Below are 19,060 nucleotides of genomic sequence, written 5' to 3'. Positions count from 1 at the left end.
TGTTCTTCCACTGTCTTCTGACCCACACTGTGCTCTCTGACTGCCACCCTGGTGTCTCGCATCTCTATTTCCAGTCCTGACCTCTCTTTTTGCCTCTAGATTTATGCTCCTTCTTCCTCCTGAGTGCATCTCTGCTTGCGTGCCCTATAGAAACCTCAAACCCAACATTCCCCATCTAAATTCCTCACAGTTCCCTGCAAACTTGCTTCCTCTCATTGTCTTTACTTCAATAGAGCTCTCCCCAAACCAGAGGCCTAGAGTCATCCCAGAATGCGTTCCCCTCATTGAATCACTCTCTGTGTCCTAGATTTCCTATTGTAACACAAAAATACCATTAAAATACTTAGAAAAGGAAAAAACACCCAAGTCATGCTCTGAGAGTTATGGCAAGAATCCACAGGCTTTGCCAAATCTGATTTTATCTCCCATTGTAGTTTATCTGAGTCGGGAGGTAACCTGTGGCATTGGGGCCAACATTTTCATCTCAGCAGGAGGACTATTTGGTCATGGTTATCTTTAAGGTGTGCATGTAAATTTTTTGAAACAAAATTAAACAGAATAGCAATATAGATTCAACACAATTCTGATTTGAAGAAAGCAAACATCCAGTCTTTTATTAAGTTAATTATGTAAGGAAACATCCGCAACTTGATGTATCAAGAGCATGTCCTGAAACATAGCAACATTCACATTTAAAGGCAAAATCGACTTAAAGGCTAAGGTTCCCACTCTTACTTTTATTGTATTCTACAGATTTGACCCAATGAAAGGAGATGAGCGGGGGTGGGGGTGGGGAGAGTGTGAGTGTTAAGAAAAATTCGATAAAATTATTCTTTACAGACAAAGGGCTAGTCTATTAAAGAAAACCCCAGACAGTCAGCTGAAAAACTCTCAGAATTAACACAAGAGTTAACTAAAATGATTGAATACAAGAGCAATAGGCAAAAGTGAGTAGGTTTCCTTTTATGCAAACAGTAAGCACTGAGGCGATGAAATTGTGGAAACACTGACAACTTCAATAAACATCCTATTAAAAACCCTGGGAATAAACTCACATAGAATATGCAAAATTGGCATGGGTAAAATATTACACAACTTGACAAATGGACACAATAGCAAAGACATCAATTCCCCACAAATGAATCCATGTACTTTATGAAGTATAAAGTATTCCACATCACCAAAGGAATAACTTTTGAAAATCAGTAAATTGATTTTAAAGTCTAATAGTAGAACAATGGCAGAGAATAGACAGGACTATTTTGAATGAAAATAATGGAGGCTTTGTTCTCTACCAGGCACCAAAATCCACAAAGCTAAAATAATTAAAACAGCGTGGAACAGGAATTGATCATTAGATCAATAAACCAGAGAAAAGTTGTGATAAATCAATGATTTGGTGTTTGATAAAGTTGCATTTGAATTCAACAAATATACAACCATTGGCTCTCCATTTGGAAAATACATAAGTTTATATTCCTGCCACACAAAAACAAACCCCAGGCAAAGTAAAATCAGACACCAAAACAATGGACGTACTTGAAGAAAATAGGAAAAAAACACTAAAGTAAAAATGTGTTTCCTATGTTGGCCGCAGATTACAGACACAATCAAGAAAAACAACCAAGCTGAGGTGTAAAAACTAAAAAGGCTTTCTCGTGAAAGACCCCACAAACAAAAGCATAAAACAGATCAGGGAAAATTTTTTGCAGCACAAATACTTAATGAGGAATTACTATTCCAAATAGATGAAGAGTTTCTATAGCTCTCTAAGAAAATACAACCAACCAAAACTAAAACCGGAGTAAAAACACCCAGGCAAAACTATGACCGGTAAATTCATAGGAGAAATAAAATCAGTCAATAAAAATATAAAAGGAAAATAAGTTTCACCAATGATCAAATAAAGAATTAAACGATGATCATTTTTGTTCTTATTTTTTTTTTTTGCACTCTTTTTTTTAGGGCCTCACCCACGGCATAAGGAGGTTCCCAGGCTAGGGGTCCAATTGGAGCTATAGCTGCCGGCCTACACCACAGCCACAGCAAGGCCAAATTTGCACTGTGTCTGCGACCTACCCCACAGCTCACTGCAACCCTGGATCCTTTACCTACTGAGTGAGGCCAGGGATTGAACCCGAAATTTCATGGTTCCTAGTCAGATTTGTCTCCACTGCACCACGACAGGAACTCCTGTTCTCATTTTTTGCTTGTCAGATACACAAAATAGAAAAAGATCCACCTGTCACATTATTGGCAAGGGTGGAGAGGAAGAGGCACTGTCATTTGCTATGGTGAGTGTAAACTGGAACAGCATTTTGAGAAGCCCATTGCTACTACCTATGAGAATGTCAAAGCCTGTCCTCTCTGTCCAGCCAACCCACTTTTAGGCAACTTTCCCGCGAGGAGACACTAGTACATTTTATACATATATGGCATTTGCACACACTTGGGGATTTCCTTGTAGCCGTCTCTTGTAATTTGTATTTTTATTTTATTTTTTCATTTTAATTTTTTATTTTTTTGTCTTTTTGCCTTTTCTAGGGCTGCTCCTGTGGCACATGGAGGTTCCCAGGCTAGGGGTCGAATCGGAGCTGTTGTTGCCGGCCTACGCCAGAGCCACAGCAACGTGGGATCCGAGCCACGTCTGCGACCTACACCATATCTCACATCAATGCTGGATCCTTAACCCACCGAGCAAGGCCAGGGATCGAACCCGAAACCTCATGGTTCCTAGTCCAATTCGTTACCACTGAGCCACGACGGGAACTCCTTGTAATTTGTATTTTTAAATGGAAACAATCTAAATGTCCATGCAAAGTGGAATGGTTAAAAGCATTCTGGTTCAGGGAGTTCCTGTTGTGGCTCAGCAGAAATAAATCTGACCAGCATCCATGAGGATGCAGGTTCAATCCCTGGCCTTTCTCAGTGGGTTAAGGATCTGGCGTTGCTGTGGCTGTGGTGTAGGCCGGCAGCTACAGCTCTGATTCAACCCCTAGCCTGGGAACCTCCATATGCTGCAGGTGTGCCCTAAAAAAGATGAAAAAAATCCACACAACCCCCCAAAAACCATGCTGGTTTACCCAGATGTTGATGTCTTACAAAGCCATTCCAAGAACATGGGAGATCCATATGGGCTGATATAGAAAATGTCAACAGATTGTTTAAAAAACTAGTTGCCGTCTAATAGGTAGAGCATGACCTCCCTTTTGAAAAACTAAATACCAATGCTAATTAGATACGTGTGTGTGTGTGTGTGTGTGTGTGTGTGTGTGTGTGTGTTTTACGGACATACACACACAGGAGGAGGGCTGGAAATATATAGACCCACCTGACGATGTTTGTCTCTGGAGAACGGGTTTTAGCATAAGATGTGGGCAGGGGTGGTAAGTAGAAACACTCAATTTTTACTATTTTTTTTGGCTTTTGACTTTTTAGGGCCGTATCTCAGGCATATGGAGGTTCCCAGGCTAAGGGTCCAAATGGAGCTGTAGCTGCCGGCCTACGCCAGAGTCACAGCAACGCCAGAGTGCTGTGTCTGCAACCTACACCACAGCTCACAGCAACACTGGATCCTCAACCCACTGAGCAAGGCCAGGGATCAAATCCATATCCTCATGGATACTAGTTGGGTTTGTTAATCACTGAGCCACGATGGGAACTCCTCAATTTTTACTTTATATACTTCTGTGTTGAATATTTTTTTAAAGCACAAATTACTTCTGTGTTATAATTATTTTAGAAGCTAAAATGAAATATATCTTCTTGTGAACATTTTCATAACTATAGAAAATTATAAAGCCAAAATTAAAACTAAGCAAAATCCTATCAGCCAGAGACATATCACTGACATTTTTCTGTATTTTCTGGCAGGCTTTTTAAAATGCAAACGTACTTTAAACCCAATTTCAGAAACACAATTTTGGAGGTTTGTGTAAGATTCCTTATGATGGCTACTCCATGCTGTATTTGGCCACACCCTTTCTGCTGGATATTTAGGTTACTTCCAGTTTTCTCCCATCATTAATAATGTTGGAGTTCCTGTCGTGGCTCAGTGGTTAATGAATCCGACTAGGAACCATGAAGTTACAGGTTCGATCCCTGGCCTCACTCATTGGGTTAAGGATCCAGCGTTACCATGAGCTGTGGTGTAGATCCTGCATTGCTGTGGCTCAGATCCTGCGTTGCTGTGGCTCTGGCGTAGGCCGGCAGCTGTAGCTCCGATTTGACCCCTAGCCTGGGAACCTCTCTATGCCGTGGGAGTGGCCCTAGAAAATGCAAAAAGACAAAATAATAATAATAATAATAGTAATAATAATAATATCGTTGAAATAACAACAAGGAAGATTAATGATGAGTTCTTGTTTGTAAACCTTTGGTTACATCTTTGATTATTTTCCCCCCTTGGGATGAATCCTTAGAAGTGGAATTACACAATTTAAATATATATGTGTTCTTTTATGACTCACTGCATATTGCTAAAAAGGGTATACATTTTAGATTTCTATAGACAGTCCATGACAGTGCCTGCTCCTCCCCATCTGCCCTCTGGTGCCACCACTTTAAATTCACTTGCCAACTCCATAGGCCCTCTTGCTACCTGGCCACCCATCGACTTTCCACTGCCTCTTCTTCATCATCTAATCTGGCCTCACACTGGTCTCTGCTTTGGAGCCATTTTTCCAAAACACAAACCTGGTTCTGATGGTCCCCCACTTAAATCCCTCAGTGACCCCTCCTGGACCCCAGGATAAAGGGTGCGTTGTACAAGACCCTGGAGGTCTGCACCCTGTTCTCCCCAGTTCTGAAAGCTTCCTGCTGGCTTCTCCCTTTGCCTGGAGGAGCGCCCGCGTCACAGGTCAAAGCCCTGGATCTGTAAGACCAGCTTGGTATCCTCCCTGCCATCTTATTGCTCCGAAAATGGTCCATGGGTCTGCCCCACGTGTAGATATGACCCCCTTGATTCAGGCCTGGCTCCAGGAAACATTTAGGACCCCTGTTGAGGAACTGACCTCCTTGGGGGAGACTGAGCCAAGCTCTTGCTCTCTTCTCTGGACACATTACAAACAGCCTGTTCCCTTGGAGTGCTTCTTAAAACACATAATAATATGTCGTTACATAATATGTCAGTATGTCACTGACATACTAAAATAAAATCAATACCAACAATACACACCAGACAAAATGCCAACACTTCAAATAAAGCCAGCGTCTGCCTAGGCCCATCCCCTCCGGCTGATTTTCTGCTCATGGCCGCTGTCCCATTCTGTCCTTCATGCCTGGGCCCCATCAAAGGGAAGTCCACACTCCCCGTGCCATGACTGCTTCGGCTCCTTACTGGTTTTGTGGGCTCCGCAGGCTGCGTCCCGTTGGGGTTTCCATGCTGGGGTCCTGCTCTGGGCGGTACTGCCACTACCATCAGGGGCAGCAGGCCTTGGGATCCCGTCAAGCCCTGCAGAATGAGAGGCCAGTGCTGCCCAGGGACAGAGCTCTGTCCCCTGGGGTCTTCACAGCCCACCTAGCCTGGCCTGGGCTTCATCTGCCCTCAGGGTCAATGGCACCTCCAGCTGACTGCTGAATAAGTTCCCTGGACGGGTTGGCAGCTGCCCCTGCTGGCAGTGGCCATCTCAGTGCACCCCTCATGGCCCTGTCCTCTGCCTGGGCCGTCTCTGTCCCTGTCCTCAGCTCCTGGCCCCCTCAAGGGCCCATGGCCCTTACTCCTGGGGCCTCTCCCCAAATGGCATCTACCAACTGCCCTGCTGTGGTTGGGATCCAGGGCTCAAGGGCTTCACACCAAATCCAGCCCACCTGTCCCACCCCTGGGGCGCTGGATGGGGCACACCTGTTCTTGTTCCCTGTTCAGCAGGGCCATCTCTAAGCTGTGACGCCTCTCCCTGGGGCCTGGGGGCGCTGTGGAGGGGGGCCAGTGCCCAGTGGAACAGGAGTCACTGGGGCCTGAGTTCAGCGGACTAAGGCCTCTCTGTGACAGCTGATAGTCCGGCTGCCTCTCTCGCTGTGACACACTGGCCTTTGTCTCTGACCCAGGATCCTGTGTCTTCTGCCATCACCAGCAGGCTTATCTTTTGGCTTGTGGGTGGGAAGAAATCCCAGACCCTCCCCAGCTCTTGATAATGATGGGAGGTGGGGAGAACGAAGTTGATGATGGCGATCAGGACCTCACAGTTTGACCTAATTCAGAGAGCAACTTTGGAGGAACCCAAGGCTTCGGAACCGGATGCCAAGGGGTGTACTACACCACACACACACACTCACACACACTTACATGCACATCCCTGGCCCTGGAGATGGGCCAGGCCCTGACTGGTGATGGGGTGTGGGTACCCTAACATGTCACACAGGGTGTAGGGAGTCCCAAGGAGGCCCTGATCCAGTCCAGCTCCACCTCCCCCACTCCCTGGCCATTGCGGTGCTTGGCCCACTCTAGCCTTGGACCTGGGCCCCTTGCACCTTTGGAGCTGGGTTCCCCCCCAGGGTCCAGGATGAAGCTCTTCCCTCCCAGCACCCACTGCCCAGGGCTCAGAAGTTGTGGTTTCCCCCAGGGACGGCCCCAGGTTTAGGGGAAAAAAAGGGGTTTTCCCTGAACTCAGTGACCCCAGCTGCCCCCAGGTGCCCCCACCCCCCCACCCTGCACCTGCTGCAAGGTCTTGGCAGCTGCCACAGCAGACCACATCCTCTTGTGGTGGCTGCGGTCGGAAATCTGGGTCTGGCAGGACCCTGGGAACCCTTGAGGGATGAGCTCTGGCCGCCCAGGCCTGCCCCACCCCCCTCCTGGACAGAGAACGGCTGAGGGCTAGACTCTCGCTGGCCCAGAGAAGTCTGGATCCAACTGCCCCACTGGTGGACCCCTTGCTCAGAGTCCCTGGCTCCTCTGTGCCGCCACCCACCTGCCCTGGAGCAGAGGGGTGTGTCATGTATGGAACATGCCCTGCTCCCGTGTCAGAGGGTGCCCCCTGCCTCTGGTAAGCCCCACCCGGGCTCCAACATGCCCCCGGGCCGCCCTGTGTCCATCCCACAGGACCCAAAGAGTCCTCCTGTGGCCACCAGGGCTCCTATCTCTCAGGCCAGATCTCCTCACTCCCTGTTCCCCTCTACCCCCAAACTTAAGCTGACTTGCCCTTCTCTTAATATCTTCAGCATCTCACTGTTGGGGCCTGGAGGGTCTGAGGAGGAGGGGGATGAAGTCTCCGTCTGGGCATATGACAAAGGTTCTGGCATCAGGGTCTGGCTCTGTGGCCCTGAGTTCCCTCTGAGGGGTCCCCAGGAAGGCTGAAGACCTTGGCTTCTCTGTTGATCCTGGGGGTGAAGGATCAGTTCTCCTCCAGCAAAAGGAGAGAGAATCCTGCTGCTTCAGCAGATGTCACAGACCCTCCAACCTGGCAGCTCCTTTTATTGATGAGGAAACTGAAGCACAGAGAGGGAGAGTTTCTTTCCTAAGACACACAGCAAATTGGTATAAAGACTATGTCCTGGGTCCTACCAATACCAGCCAGAGATCTGGGAAGATGGGTCTTTTTGGACATGGCGGTGGGGTGGGGGGCAGCCTGGAACTGGTGGCTTTGGGAATTTTCCATGCTTTAACCTCTAACTTTCCCAGTCCAGTGCCTGGAGCTCAGCCCCAGGGGGAGGGCCTAGTAGGGGGCAGCTGTAGAGGTAGGCAATGCCACAGGAAGACTGAAGCTCAGAAAAGGAGGTGGGAGACCTGAGGGGCTCCAGTGGTGGGGGCAGGTGGCGGTGTAGGGGCTGGACTCCTTTCTGCATCTTCCTTTGAGGTGGGGGGTACATGCGGCAAGTGAGGGCAGTGCAGGGTCAGGCTGACTTCATGTACATTTTGATGCTTCATTCATATGGATTTTGGGATTTTATTCACATCATATGAGCAAAGATGCACTAAGATGACAGATATTTAAATTTTCCCCAATCTAAGAGGACTCTTAAGTGAAAGAGTGACAGATTTAATTTCAATTTTCAAAAATATTGCATTCAGGAGTTCCCCTTGTGGCTCAGTGGTTTACGAACCAGACTAGTATCCATGAGGATGTGGGTTTGATCCCTGGCCTCACTCAATGGGTTAAGGATCTGGCGTTGCTGTGAACTGCAGTGTTAGTCACAGATGTGGCTCGGATCTGGTGTTGCTGTGGCTGTGATGTAGGCTGGCAGCTGCAGCTCTGGTTCGACTTGTAGCCTGGGAACTTCCATATGCTGCAGATTAGGCCCTAAAAAGCAAAAAAAAAAAAAAAAAAAAAAAAAAAGTGCATTCAATATTATTTATCTTAATGACTGAGTTTGGGGGCACTTCCTTAAATTTCACAAGCAAGGAGGATGTCTTATTCACCTCACTCTAGTACTGGCTGTGTCTGGGAAAGCTGTTAACCTGCAGCCCAGGGAGCTTCTTTCTGTAGGGTCTGCCCATCCCCTCCCCGCATGATGGAGTGGGCGTGGCTAGCCCCCAGCAGTTGCTGCCTCACCTGACCAGGCAGGTTGGTTGGGCAGAACGGTGTTTTCCAGGTCCTTCCCAAAGCCTTAGTCTGATACCTGGGAGGGGTGCACCCCCATCATGAGGGGACCCTACTTTGTGAAGTGGTGGCTTCGTAGCAGCCTCTGCTCCTTTAACTGTTTACCAGGAACTATCAGCCTGGTGAGTCCTCCTAGGACCCTGCCAAATGGTAGTCCACAAGTAAACATTTTTTTTTAATACATTTTAGGGCCGCATTTGTGGCATATGGAAGTTCCCAGGCTAGGGGTCGAATCGGAGCTATAGCTGCCAGCCTACACCATAGCCACAGCAGTGCGGGATCTGAGCCGCATCTGCGATGTAGACCACAGCTCACGGCAATGCCAGATCCCCAATCCTCTGAGCGAAGCTAGGGATCAAATCTGCATCCTCATAGATACCAGGAGAATTCATTTCTGTTGTGCCACAAAGGGAACTCCAGACTTAAATATGAGATACAAGCATTTTTCTCAAATACATCGTATGAGCAAAGATGCACTAAGATGACAGATGTGTAAATTTTCCCCAATCTAAGGGGCATCTTAAGTGAAGGAGTAACAGATTTAACTAGTAGGTTCTGCACAAGGCCTCTTGGTGTGCATCCCTGACATGGAGAAAGTGGATGACAAGTGGCTGGGTGACACACTCTGCAGGTAGTTTCTGGAAAAGCTGACTCTGGGGTGGAGCCATCTGGCAGGAGGTTTGTTAGGAAGAGTGCTTGGGACCAACCCCAGTGAAAGCGGCTGGGCTGGCCAAGGGATAGTTGGCCAAGGGCCGGCTTCTCCTCACTGCTCCCCGGCCACTGCCCCCAGGGGTCCTACTGCTCAGATGCCCTTCCAAGCCGTCCCATGCTGGCCCTTCTCTGACCCTCATCATGATTAGGCTTCAAGGGCAGCTGACCAGAACAGGAGCAAGGCACAGGGTGAAGTGGCTCTTCACTTGGTGGCTGATCCAAGATGGCGGGACCATCTGAGGGTGCATCTCCAATCAGATGGGTCAATGGGTCCTCTTCCTGGAACAATCTGGAGGTGCATCCAACTGCCCACCACACAAATCCTCTTGGAGTTGGGTGGTGTCCAATCCTTTGCTTTCCACAAAATTAAAAGAGTGTGAAATGGAGCTGCCAGCTGATAAATCATTTAAAGGAATAATTTTTGACCATCAACCACGAATGATTTTTGGCGTATAACTAGGAGGGAGTTCAGATCAGAGAGTGACCCTGGATTATAAAGTTCCTATGTATGGGACCAAAATTTCGCTGAGGTTTATATAGAGACAAAAGCCGGAACAGCATTGATGCTGCACCACTTCATTCTAAGAGGAAAATTACATTAATTGATGGATCCACAAAAAAGCACCAGTTAATAATTATTTATAAAAATGTCAAAATATTACGTTATTTTTTGTTTTTGTTTTAATCGCACCCATGGCAAACAGAAGTGCCCAAGCCAGGGATTGAACCTGCGCCATGGCAGTGACAATGCCAGATCCTTAACCCACTAAGCCACCAGGGAACGCCTACTTATGTGGTTTTGATCAAATTCTGCTATGAATAATTAGGATAATAACTCAATGTGGGAGAAAATTTTTAGTACTTAAAATCATGGGAAATTTTAAAAATTTAAAGTGGTGTTTATTATTATGACATAGATGTTTGACAGAATAATGAATCAGACTTTTGGGGAAAAAAAGATAGGAGCAGACCAAATTTAGGAAGGGATGCAGAATGAAAATAAACCTAAGGAGAAGGGAAGATGAATGCTATAGAAGAATTTTCTATCAAAATTTGGTATCAAATCATGATGATTTTTGGCCACCAATGAATATATGTAAAGGAGTGATGTGAACATTTTATAAACTTCTGACGAACATTTTCAGGTTACAAAGGAGCCGACATTTGTGGGGAAGCCCAGTCCTTAGACCGTCTGGGGTGATGGTGTTGAGGGCCTGGCTGCAGCCCCATACCTTCTCCTGGTTGGGAACTGGGTCTCAGTGTAGGACGATCGGGCAAGTAACAAGAATGACCGCAGTGATGGGAGGTTCTTGTTGTAGCTCAGTGGTAACGAGCCTGACATATCCATGTGTATGCAGGTTTGATCCCTGGCCTCACTCAGTGGGTTAAGGATCTGGCATTGCTGTGAGCTGTGGTATAAGTTGCAGACACAGCTTGGATCCTGAGATGCTGTAGCTGTGGTGTAGGCCAGCAGCTACAGCTCTGATTTGACTCCTAGCCTGGGACCTTCCTTACGCCATGGGTTTCGACCTAAAAAGCAAAAAAGAAGAAGAGGAAGAGGAAGAGGAAGAAGGAGAAGGAGGAGAAGAGGAAGAGGAAGAAGAAGAGGAAGAGGAAGAAGAGGAAGAGGAAGAGGAAGAGGAAGAGAAGAAGAAGAAGAAGAAGGAGAAGAAGGAGAAGAAGGAGAAGAAGGAGAAGAAGGAGAAGAAGGAGAAGAAGGAGAAGAAGGAGAAGAAGGAGAAGAAGAAGGAGAGTGACCACAGTGAATCAGGGACCTTTGGAGGCGGGGCAATTCCCTTCCTATATTTGCAATATTCCCACCACTCCTGAGAATAGCTAGTGGAGAAGATGAGCCTGGAGAGGAGACTCGGCTGTCCTAGGTCTCAGGCTCTGCCTCAAGGGTGCTGACAACAGTCTCCACAACTTCATTTCTCAGGAGGATAAACAGAGGCCCGAAGGACAGAAGATGCCCAACACTGAGATCTGAACATCAGCTGCTCACAGGCTGGTGGAGGGTGTGCCAGGACAGGCAGGGAGTTTGTGTCGCACTTCCCCATCTATCTGCCTGTGTCACAATGAGTCACTGGGTGCTGCTCCCTTTGCCATCAGCTACTGCACAGTAATAGTCCTCCTCATCCTCAGCCCGGGCCCGGCTAATGGTCAGGGTGGAGCCAGAGAACAGCTCAGGGATCCCTGAGAGCTGGTGGCTATCGCTATACATGACCAGCACAGGGGCCTGGCCCACCTTCTGCTGGTACCAGAAAGTGTGTTTATATCCAATGTTGTTCCCCCCACAGGTGATCCTGGCCATCTGTCCTAGGGACACTGACAGTGAAGGTGGCTGAGTCAGCTCACAGGAGACCACGGATCCTGCAAGAGAGAGAAGGAGAGGTGGGCTGGAGGGGAAGAACCTACACAGAGAGACCACCTGACTACCCACTACTAAACTCCAAGATTATCTGGGCCCCAAGGGCTGCCCTGCCCATCAGCCCAGGGGTCAGGCTGCAGGATGGAGTCTCTGAACTCATGGGACCCCCCCTTCTCTGGCAGCTGCAGCCCTCAGGGCTCACACAGCAGTGAGCACAGGGCTCAGCCCCTCCAGCCCCTCCTCCTGCAGCAGGGCCCTGAGCCTCCTGCCCCCACAGGCAGTGCCTGCTGAGCTCAGAGTCAGGCCCAGGCTGGTCCCCAATCCCTGGGCATGGGTAGCTGTGACCCAGGGGTGGCACCTGTGCAGTGAGCCAGGAGGCTGAGCAGGAGAGGGGTCTAGGCCATGGTGGAGGCGCCCTGATTCTGCTCCCCGAGGCCCAGGCTGGGCAGGGCTCCTCCCAGGCCTGTCTTATCCCCTGGCTGCAGGGAGAGCTGCTGGGCATGCAAATCAGCCAGAGCCCAGGGGGGCTGCCTGAGGAGCTCTGTGCTCTCAGACAAGGGCTCAGCCCCCAGGGCCCCAGAGGGGGAGGGGCTTCCCTGGGGACCCCACTGCACCCGGGTGTCCTCCTGCACCTACTGGCCCCATAATCTAATGTGACATGTCAACCCCGGACTCTGTCCTGGCCGCACTCCTGGATGAACCTGGTCACTAGAGCCCAGACCCGGATCTGTGGTCTTTGAGCCCATCTAGGAGGCTTAGACTAGAAAAGGATTCGACCCTGAACCCCAGCTCCCAGGACCCAGAGACTGAATAAGATACACGTGTCAGGAGTCTGTGGAGTGTCCCAGGCCATCACAGGGCTGTGTCAGCACAGGGCTCTGAGCTCCTGGGGCAAGGCCTGTCCTGAGCCTCAGGGGCCCCCTTTGGTCTCAGGGGTGGGAGCAGACCAGGTGCTAAAAGAAATGTTTGCTCTATAGGAGGAGGAGAGGGGGCTTGGTGGTTTAATAACTCTGTCAGCGAATGTTATCCTAAGCAGTTTCTCTCCAGCTGCTGAGGAAAATGTATAAGCAGTAAGTGTCATAATGATGGAGTTAGTCCTGAAGAGCTTATTGAGTGACTGCTGTGTGTCAGGAACAGGGAAACAGAAGATGTAGAAATTTCTGGTCCTCTCCCGCTTCCCTGTGATGTCAAGTGGTGGTGGGGGGGGGCAGGTGGGGGATGGTGGGGGAGCAGCTATGTCTGGAGGTTGGGGGCTCTGAGCACAAGGGTTGGGGAAGGGCCTGTGCTCATAGGGAGGATGGGCGGGTGTGGACAGTGAGGGCTTTTGAGCAGGATTAGCCGGGCTGGAAGAATCAGGCGCCCTCTCTGTGTGCAGGACCTGGGAGCCCCCAGAGCCGGAAGATGTGTGCTTGAGAGTGAAGGTGACAGTGTAGGAAAAGGACACCTGTCCTCAGGGGTGAGATCACCCTGCTCCCAGGACTCCTCCCCTCCAGGTGGCCCTGCCGGGAGTTCTCTGCTGCCCCCTGGTGGCCGCTGGTCCACACTGGCTGGGGAAGCTCAGGGGCGGCCTCTGTCCTGGTGGAGCCTCAGAACCCAAGATTCAGGTGCTGATCCCTGGTCCAGGACAGTGGCCTTATTGAGGATTTACTTCCCCTCTGCCCCCCTTCCCTGACTTGGTCTGCCTCCAGGCATGAAGGAGGGGCTGAGATGACCCCCGAGGCCTCTTAAGTTTGCTGAGGGAAGAATGCAAAAGGCCAAGTTGCTAAAGCAGGAGAGATTTATGGAGGCATCCAAGGGGCACGGGCTGAGCTCAAGATTGTGTCAGCTCTGACTGTGAGGAGGCGCTAGGCTTGTAAAGGATCTGTGGTGGGAATCTGTGGCTGGAATTCATGGTGGGAACTTGTGGCAGGAAAGATGAAGGAGGGGAAAGTCAAGGGAGGGGTAGGGGACCTAGTCCCATGACAGAGGGCAGTTAACCCATGTAGGTGTGTAATCTATGCAGGCAGTTGTTTTCCACAGGCCATTGTTTCTTGCTGCCCAACTCGAACCTCCACATTCCGGGAGAGGGTGTAGATCCTGTGTAGGGCCTTACCCATGTCCGCAGCACGTCTCCAAGGGGAACAGTCACATTCGGTGGGTGGGTGGGGGTCTGTCTCCGTCCTCCTGGGAACCTATCAAGATCGTGGCCAGGCTCATTGGAGAGGCAGGCGCTGGGCTCCCAGCAGGCTTCCCTGCCCCTCGTCTGTGGGGCAGTGGGGGTCATACAGGCAGTTTGGGCACTGGGGCCACCGCCCTCAGGGGATGGCTCTTATGGGTGCCAGCCGTGGGTGCAGGGTTGAGGGCCAGGAGGATGGTGCTGCAGCCCCAAAACACAGATGGACAGCACCCACCCAGCAAATGGTCATTCAGACCCGTGCTGGGCTGGTGCAGCCCCTCCTGGAACTCAGCTTGAACTAGACAGTCTCTGCCTGAAGGGACTTCCCCCTGGTGGAGGGGACAGTGCAGGGGACAACCTGGGTCTGCAGACCCGGCAGAGGGTCTCCACCTCCGACTCCTCACCCTCAGCCTTCCGTGTTACTTTAAAAGACAAAACACTTGTGGGAGTTCCTGTCATGGCTCAGTGGTTAACGAATCCGAGTAGGAACCATGAGGTTGGGGGTTCGATCCCTGGCCTTGCTCAGTGGGTTAAGGATCCAGCGTTGCCGTGAGCTGTGGTGTAGGTTGGAGACACGGCTTGGATCCCATGTTGCTGTGGCTCTGGCGTAGGCCGGCGGCTACATCTCTGATTAGACCCCTAGCCTGGGAACCTCTATATGCCGCGGGAGCAGCCCTAGAAAATGCAAAAAGACAAAAACAAAAAACAAAAAACAAACCACTTGCTTTGTTCAGACCCCTGGCTGTCAGGTGTGACCACTTGGCCGAAGGTCCTCCAAGGTCTTGGGTGGGGGTTTCCTTGTTTCCTCCCACATGGGGTCATCATATCTGAGGAAAATCTGGGCCCTGCAGTGGGAGCTCTATGAAGCTTCTCCTCTTGGACACACTACCCTCTAGATCTGCGTTTGTTGTGGGCTCCCTGGAAGCAGACCCTGGATGGAGACCTGCAGGTCTGGGGTTTGGGGTGAGCTCTGGAGGAGCCCAGGAGACGATGCTGGTCAGGGCTGCCAGGCAGCGACTCCTGGGGACCGAGCTGGGCAGCCGTGCATGTTACTCTGAGCTGAGCCAAGGACGTGGGACCCTGGCCTCAGGCAGCCCTGGACCTGAGTCACACCCAGAGCCTCTGGGTGGCCATCAGCATGGCCCCGACACTGCTTTCTCTCTGGAATCCCATCTCTATGTGGACACAGAGCTGAGCTGAGCTGAGGAGGGAGCTCAGAGCTGAGCTAAGGAGGGAGGTTCTGGGCATCAGTCTGGGACAGGTAGCCAAGGAGAAGTGGCCCATGGGGCACCGTGTGGTAACCCAAGGGCCAGCACTGCCTGTTAGTGTTAAATTACTTCTGGGGGGAGGAGGTCCTCAGACTTGTGTGTCTTTCATGCCCTAGGAGCTTCGTAAGCAAACCCAGACCTAAGGCTGTCACGCCTCAGGGGTAAGAAATGGAGTCCAGAGACAACAAGCAGCCTCCAGGTTCCCAGTGCAGCAACCTCTGCCCTCCAGTCACCACAGGAATCCTTGCTTTGCTTCTGCATCTTCTCTCCCAGCCTTTCCCCAGCTCCTGACCGCACAGTGCTCCCACTGCTTCCCGTCTGCTGCTACCATCAATATATTATTCCTTGAAGCTTCCTGCTGTGGCTCAGAGGTAACAAACCAGACTATTATCCAAAATGATGTGGGTTCAATCCCTGGCCTCGCTCAGTGGGTTTAGGATCCAGCGTTGCTGTGAGTTGTGATGTAGGTCGCAGGTGTGCCTCAGATCCTGCATTGCTGTGGCTGTGGCTGTGCTGCAGGCTAGTACATGCAGCTTTGATTCGACTCCTAGCCTGGGAGCTTCCATATGTCATGGGTGAAGCCCTAAACAGTTAAAATATCTATCTATCTATCTGTCTATCTAGATATCTACACATACACACACATGTATGTATGTATATATGTGTATATATATAAAATATTGCTCACCTAGAACCTTGCATTATAAAAATCCCTAAGCTTTTTTTTTTTTTTAAATCACATTCGACATATATCTTCCTCTGTCTTTCACCTAAGATCCTGTTTCCCAAACTCACACCATTGCCCTTAAAACACCGGACAACCTGGTCCTTCAAACCCTAAACCCACTGTTGAGTCCCCTTACCTCCAGCAGAACCTGCCTGACAGCTGGGGGAGGGGAAACCTGGGGAGCCCAGACCTGGGGAAACCGGGCCGCATCTGTCCCTGCAGCTGAAACCCGGGCTCTGGACTCGGACACACGTTCAGGCTCAAAGACAGAGTTCTGGGTGAAGCAGAAAGAACAGCTTGATTGCTTTGCCAGGCAAAGGACGCCCCAGCAGGCTAAGCCCTTCCAAGCTGTGTCCTCCCTTGAGAGGGGCTAGAAAGGGGTTTATTGGTTTAACCTGATATCAGTTGAGAAGGCTTAGGGAGCCTGCATTCTTCTCTCTCCAGAGGTAATTTCCAAGTCATCAAGGCTGGAGTCAGGTGGTCCTGTGACAGTTTCTGGTGATCTTTGGGGTGATTGCCCCTTGACCTTCTCTGGGCAGTGAGACTGCTTACAAAAGGAAGGGGGTGGTAGGGAGCCTTTCAAAGGAAAGGGAGACACTAGGCAGCTGACAGACCTCTACAGAGTGATCATGAGTAAAAGAAAGCAAGGAAGCAACGAAGAAAGAATTTGTGCAAAGCAGGTGAGAGTCAGTGCTTGGGCCAAGGCAGGGCATCACATAATGGAGCTATTTGAACTAGTTTTTAGCTGTATCAATATTTCCTACTCATAAACTCTGGAATCAGCCTTTTGAGACGGAGGGGAGGCTGCGAGGCTAAAGGCAAAGGCTTTTACTCGAAGACACAAGGACTCAGGGGCTTGTGCAGGGTTTCCTCTCTGCTTTGTCCGCAGTCTTCCTGGGGCTGGAGGAGGGGGACCCAGCCGGGGAGGGGTTTGTGTCCCACTTCCCCATCTGCCTGTGTCACTGTGAGCATTATCAATGCTGTCAGCTGACTGACAGTAGTAGTCGGCCTCGTCCTCAGCCTGGGCCCCGCTGATGGTCAGGGTGGCCGAATTCCCTGAGCTGGACCCAGAGAACCGCTCAGGGATCCCTAAGGGCCGCAGACTACCACCATAGATGACCAGGATGGGGGCCTGGCCAGGCTTCTGCGGCAGCCTCCGCAGCTCAGGGCAGCTTCCTTCCTCCTTCTTTCTCGGGGCAAACCGAGGTCCTGAGAGGACGGAGGGTCCATGCCTGGAGGAGCCGGGCCAGGACCAGAGAGGCCCCCTGAGCTCAGGGCTGAGCTGCAGCTGCTCTGAGGCGGGGGGAGGGAGCCCCAGGCCAGGCAGGGAGTTTGTGTCCCACGTCCCCCTGTGTCACTGTGAGGAGTATAACTATCATCGTATGACTGACAGTAGTAGTCGGCCTCGTCCTCAGCCTGGGCCCCGCTGATGGTCAGGGTGGCGGTGTTCCCCGACTTGGAGGCAGAGAAGCGCTCAGGGATCCCTGAGGGCCGGTTGGTGTCCTCATAGATGAACAGCACAGGGGCCTGGCCTGGCTTCTGCTGGTACCACTGAATGTCTTTTCTCCCAATGTTGTTCCCCTCACAGGTGATGCTGGCCCTCTGTCCTGGGTTCACTGACACTGAGGGTGGCTGAGTCACCTCATAGGAGGCCACAGATCCTGCAAGAGAGAAGGAGAGGTGACCTTGATGCTGAAGCCCTCTGCCTTCTTAGCCTGGATTGAGCACCAGGGATTCCATGGATCCCCAGGCCGGCCCCTCCCGTCAGTCTCAGCCCCTGGGGCCTGTGGGCCAGGCTGCAGGACGGAGTCTCTGAACTCATGGGACCCCCCCCTTCTCTGGCAGCTGTAGCCCTCAGGGCTCACACAGCAGTGAGCACAGGGCTCAGCCCCTCCAGCCCCTCCTCCTGCAGCAGGGCCCTGAGCCTCCTGCCCCCACAGGCAGCGCCTGCTGAGCTCAGAGTCCGGCCCAGGCTGGTGGTCCGCAGGCCCTGGGCACGGGTGGCTGTGACCCCGGGGCGGCACCTGTGCAGTGAGCCAGGAGGCCGAGCAGGAGAGGGATCCAGGCCATGGTGGAGGCGCCCCGATTCTGCTCCCTGAGGCCCAGGCTGGGCAGGGCTCCTCCCAGGCCTGTCTTATCCCCTGGCTGCAGGGAGAGCTGCTGGGCATGCAAATCAGCCAGAGCCCTGGGGGGCTGCCTGAGGAGCTCTGTGCTCTCAGACAAGGGCTCAGCCCCCAGGGCCCCAGAGGGGGAGGGGTGGTCCCTGGGGACCCCACTTCCCCCTGGGGCTCCTCCTCCACCTGCTCGTCCCATGTTCTACTGTGACCCATCCACCCCAGACTCTGTCCTGGCCGCACTCCTGGATGGGCCTGGTCACTAGAGCTCAGAGGTAGAATCTGTGTTTGTCTGAGCCCACCCTCTGGAGACAAGAAAGGCCTTAGATAGGGGTAGGTTCTGTCCCAAGTCACAGCTCCCGGGTGTCAGAGCAGAATCCATTTCCTCCTTAGACAAGGGCACATGGAGTGTGTATGAGCCGATGATGAGGTGCAGGAATTCTGTCCTTGGGCAAAGGTCCTGGGCAGGTCACAGACCCTGTGCCTTCCTTCCCAGCGTGAGCTCAGTGCCAGGGGCAGATTTGGTGCTGGAAAAGTGATGGACAGCAAGGGTGTTTTAGCAGGAATGGGGTCAGTGGGGGTGAAACGAAGTAACCTGAACGTGAGCCAAAGAAACAGGAATATTCCACAGAGACACATCTGAGAGACGTGGGGCGAGAGGAAGTTGTACTCGTGAGTCAAGTACAATAGTGCAGAAAACTTCCCCTCATGTGTGTGGTCATGCTTACCAGCCCCTGCATGTGGAACCCTGATGCCCTGGTCACCAGGCTCCAGGAGGCTGTGCCACGCGACGGTGCCGCCCCCTGGTGGCTGCCTCAAAAGGCGGCAGGAGGCCAGGAGCTGACACTATGCTGCCCAGGACAGGACAGGACACTGTGCTCACTTCTGCTCCTGTCAAGATGCCTGTTTATCCCCAGCTCATCTCGGGAGCAGGTGACCTGTCCCTCTTTCCCAGGGCCACCCACACGGAGGGCCTCGGCTCCTAGGAGTCCATGGAGCCTGTAAGTGAAGCGAAGAGAAAGGGCTTGAGGATGGAGGACCCAAGCCCTGGAGGACCCACCTCGAGGCTGTGCCTGGAGAAGCTCTGGGTCTGGGACGAGATGAGCTCGGGGTCCTGTGGGGTAGGACCCAGCAGAGAGTGAGGAGGTGGAGCAGGGGAGGGGCCCACAATTTAGGGAACTCG

General features: G+C 51.6%; 2 protein-coding genes and 1 gene segment (V, D, J or C); all 3 read right to left on the bottom strand.

The window, feature by feature from the left end:
- Positions 1–19,060, bottom strand: part of LOC100152327 (immunoglobulin lambda-like polypeptide 5) — a 199,812-nt gene that overhangs the window by 14,325 nt on the left and 166,427 nt on the right.
- Positions 1–19,060, bottom strand: part of LOC146396656 (immunoglobulin lambda-1 light chain-like) — a 31,861-nt gene that overhangs the window by 8,086 nt on the left and 4,715 nt on the right. The gene's annotated exons all lie outside the window — the stretch shown is intronic.
- LOC100623670 (immunoglobulin lambda variable 3-1-like) lies at positions 10,124–17,915 on the bottom strand. The segment is given in 4 exon segments: positions 10,124–11,615; positions 13,706–13,784; positions 14,494–17,424; positions 17,788–17,915. Coding segments are annotated over 2 exon segments (618 nt in total).

Source organism: Sus scrofa, chromosome 14, assembly GCF_054392235.1.
Source record: "Sus scrofa isolate SSC_HxYL_T2T_F1_AM1 chromosome 14, Sscrofa_HxYL_maternal_Yorkshire_Landrace_v2.0, whole genome shotgun sequence".
Lineage (NCBI taxonomy): Eukaryota > Metazoa > Chordata > Mammalia > Artiodactyla > Suidae > Sus > Sus scrofa.
The sequence above is the reverse complement of the archived record's forward strand: the minus strand, read 5'-3'. Positions and strand labels throughout refer to the sequence as shown.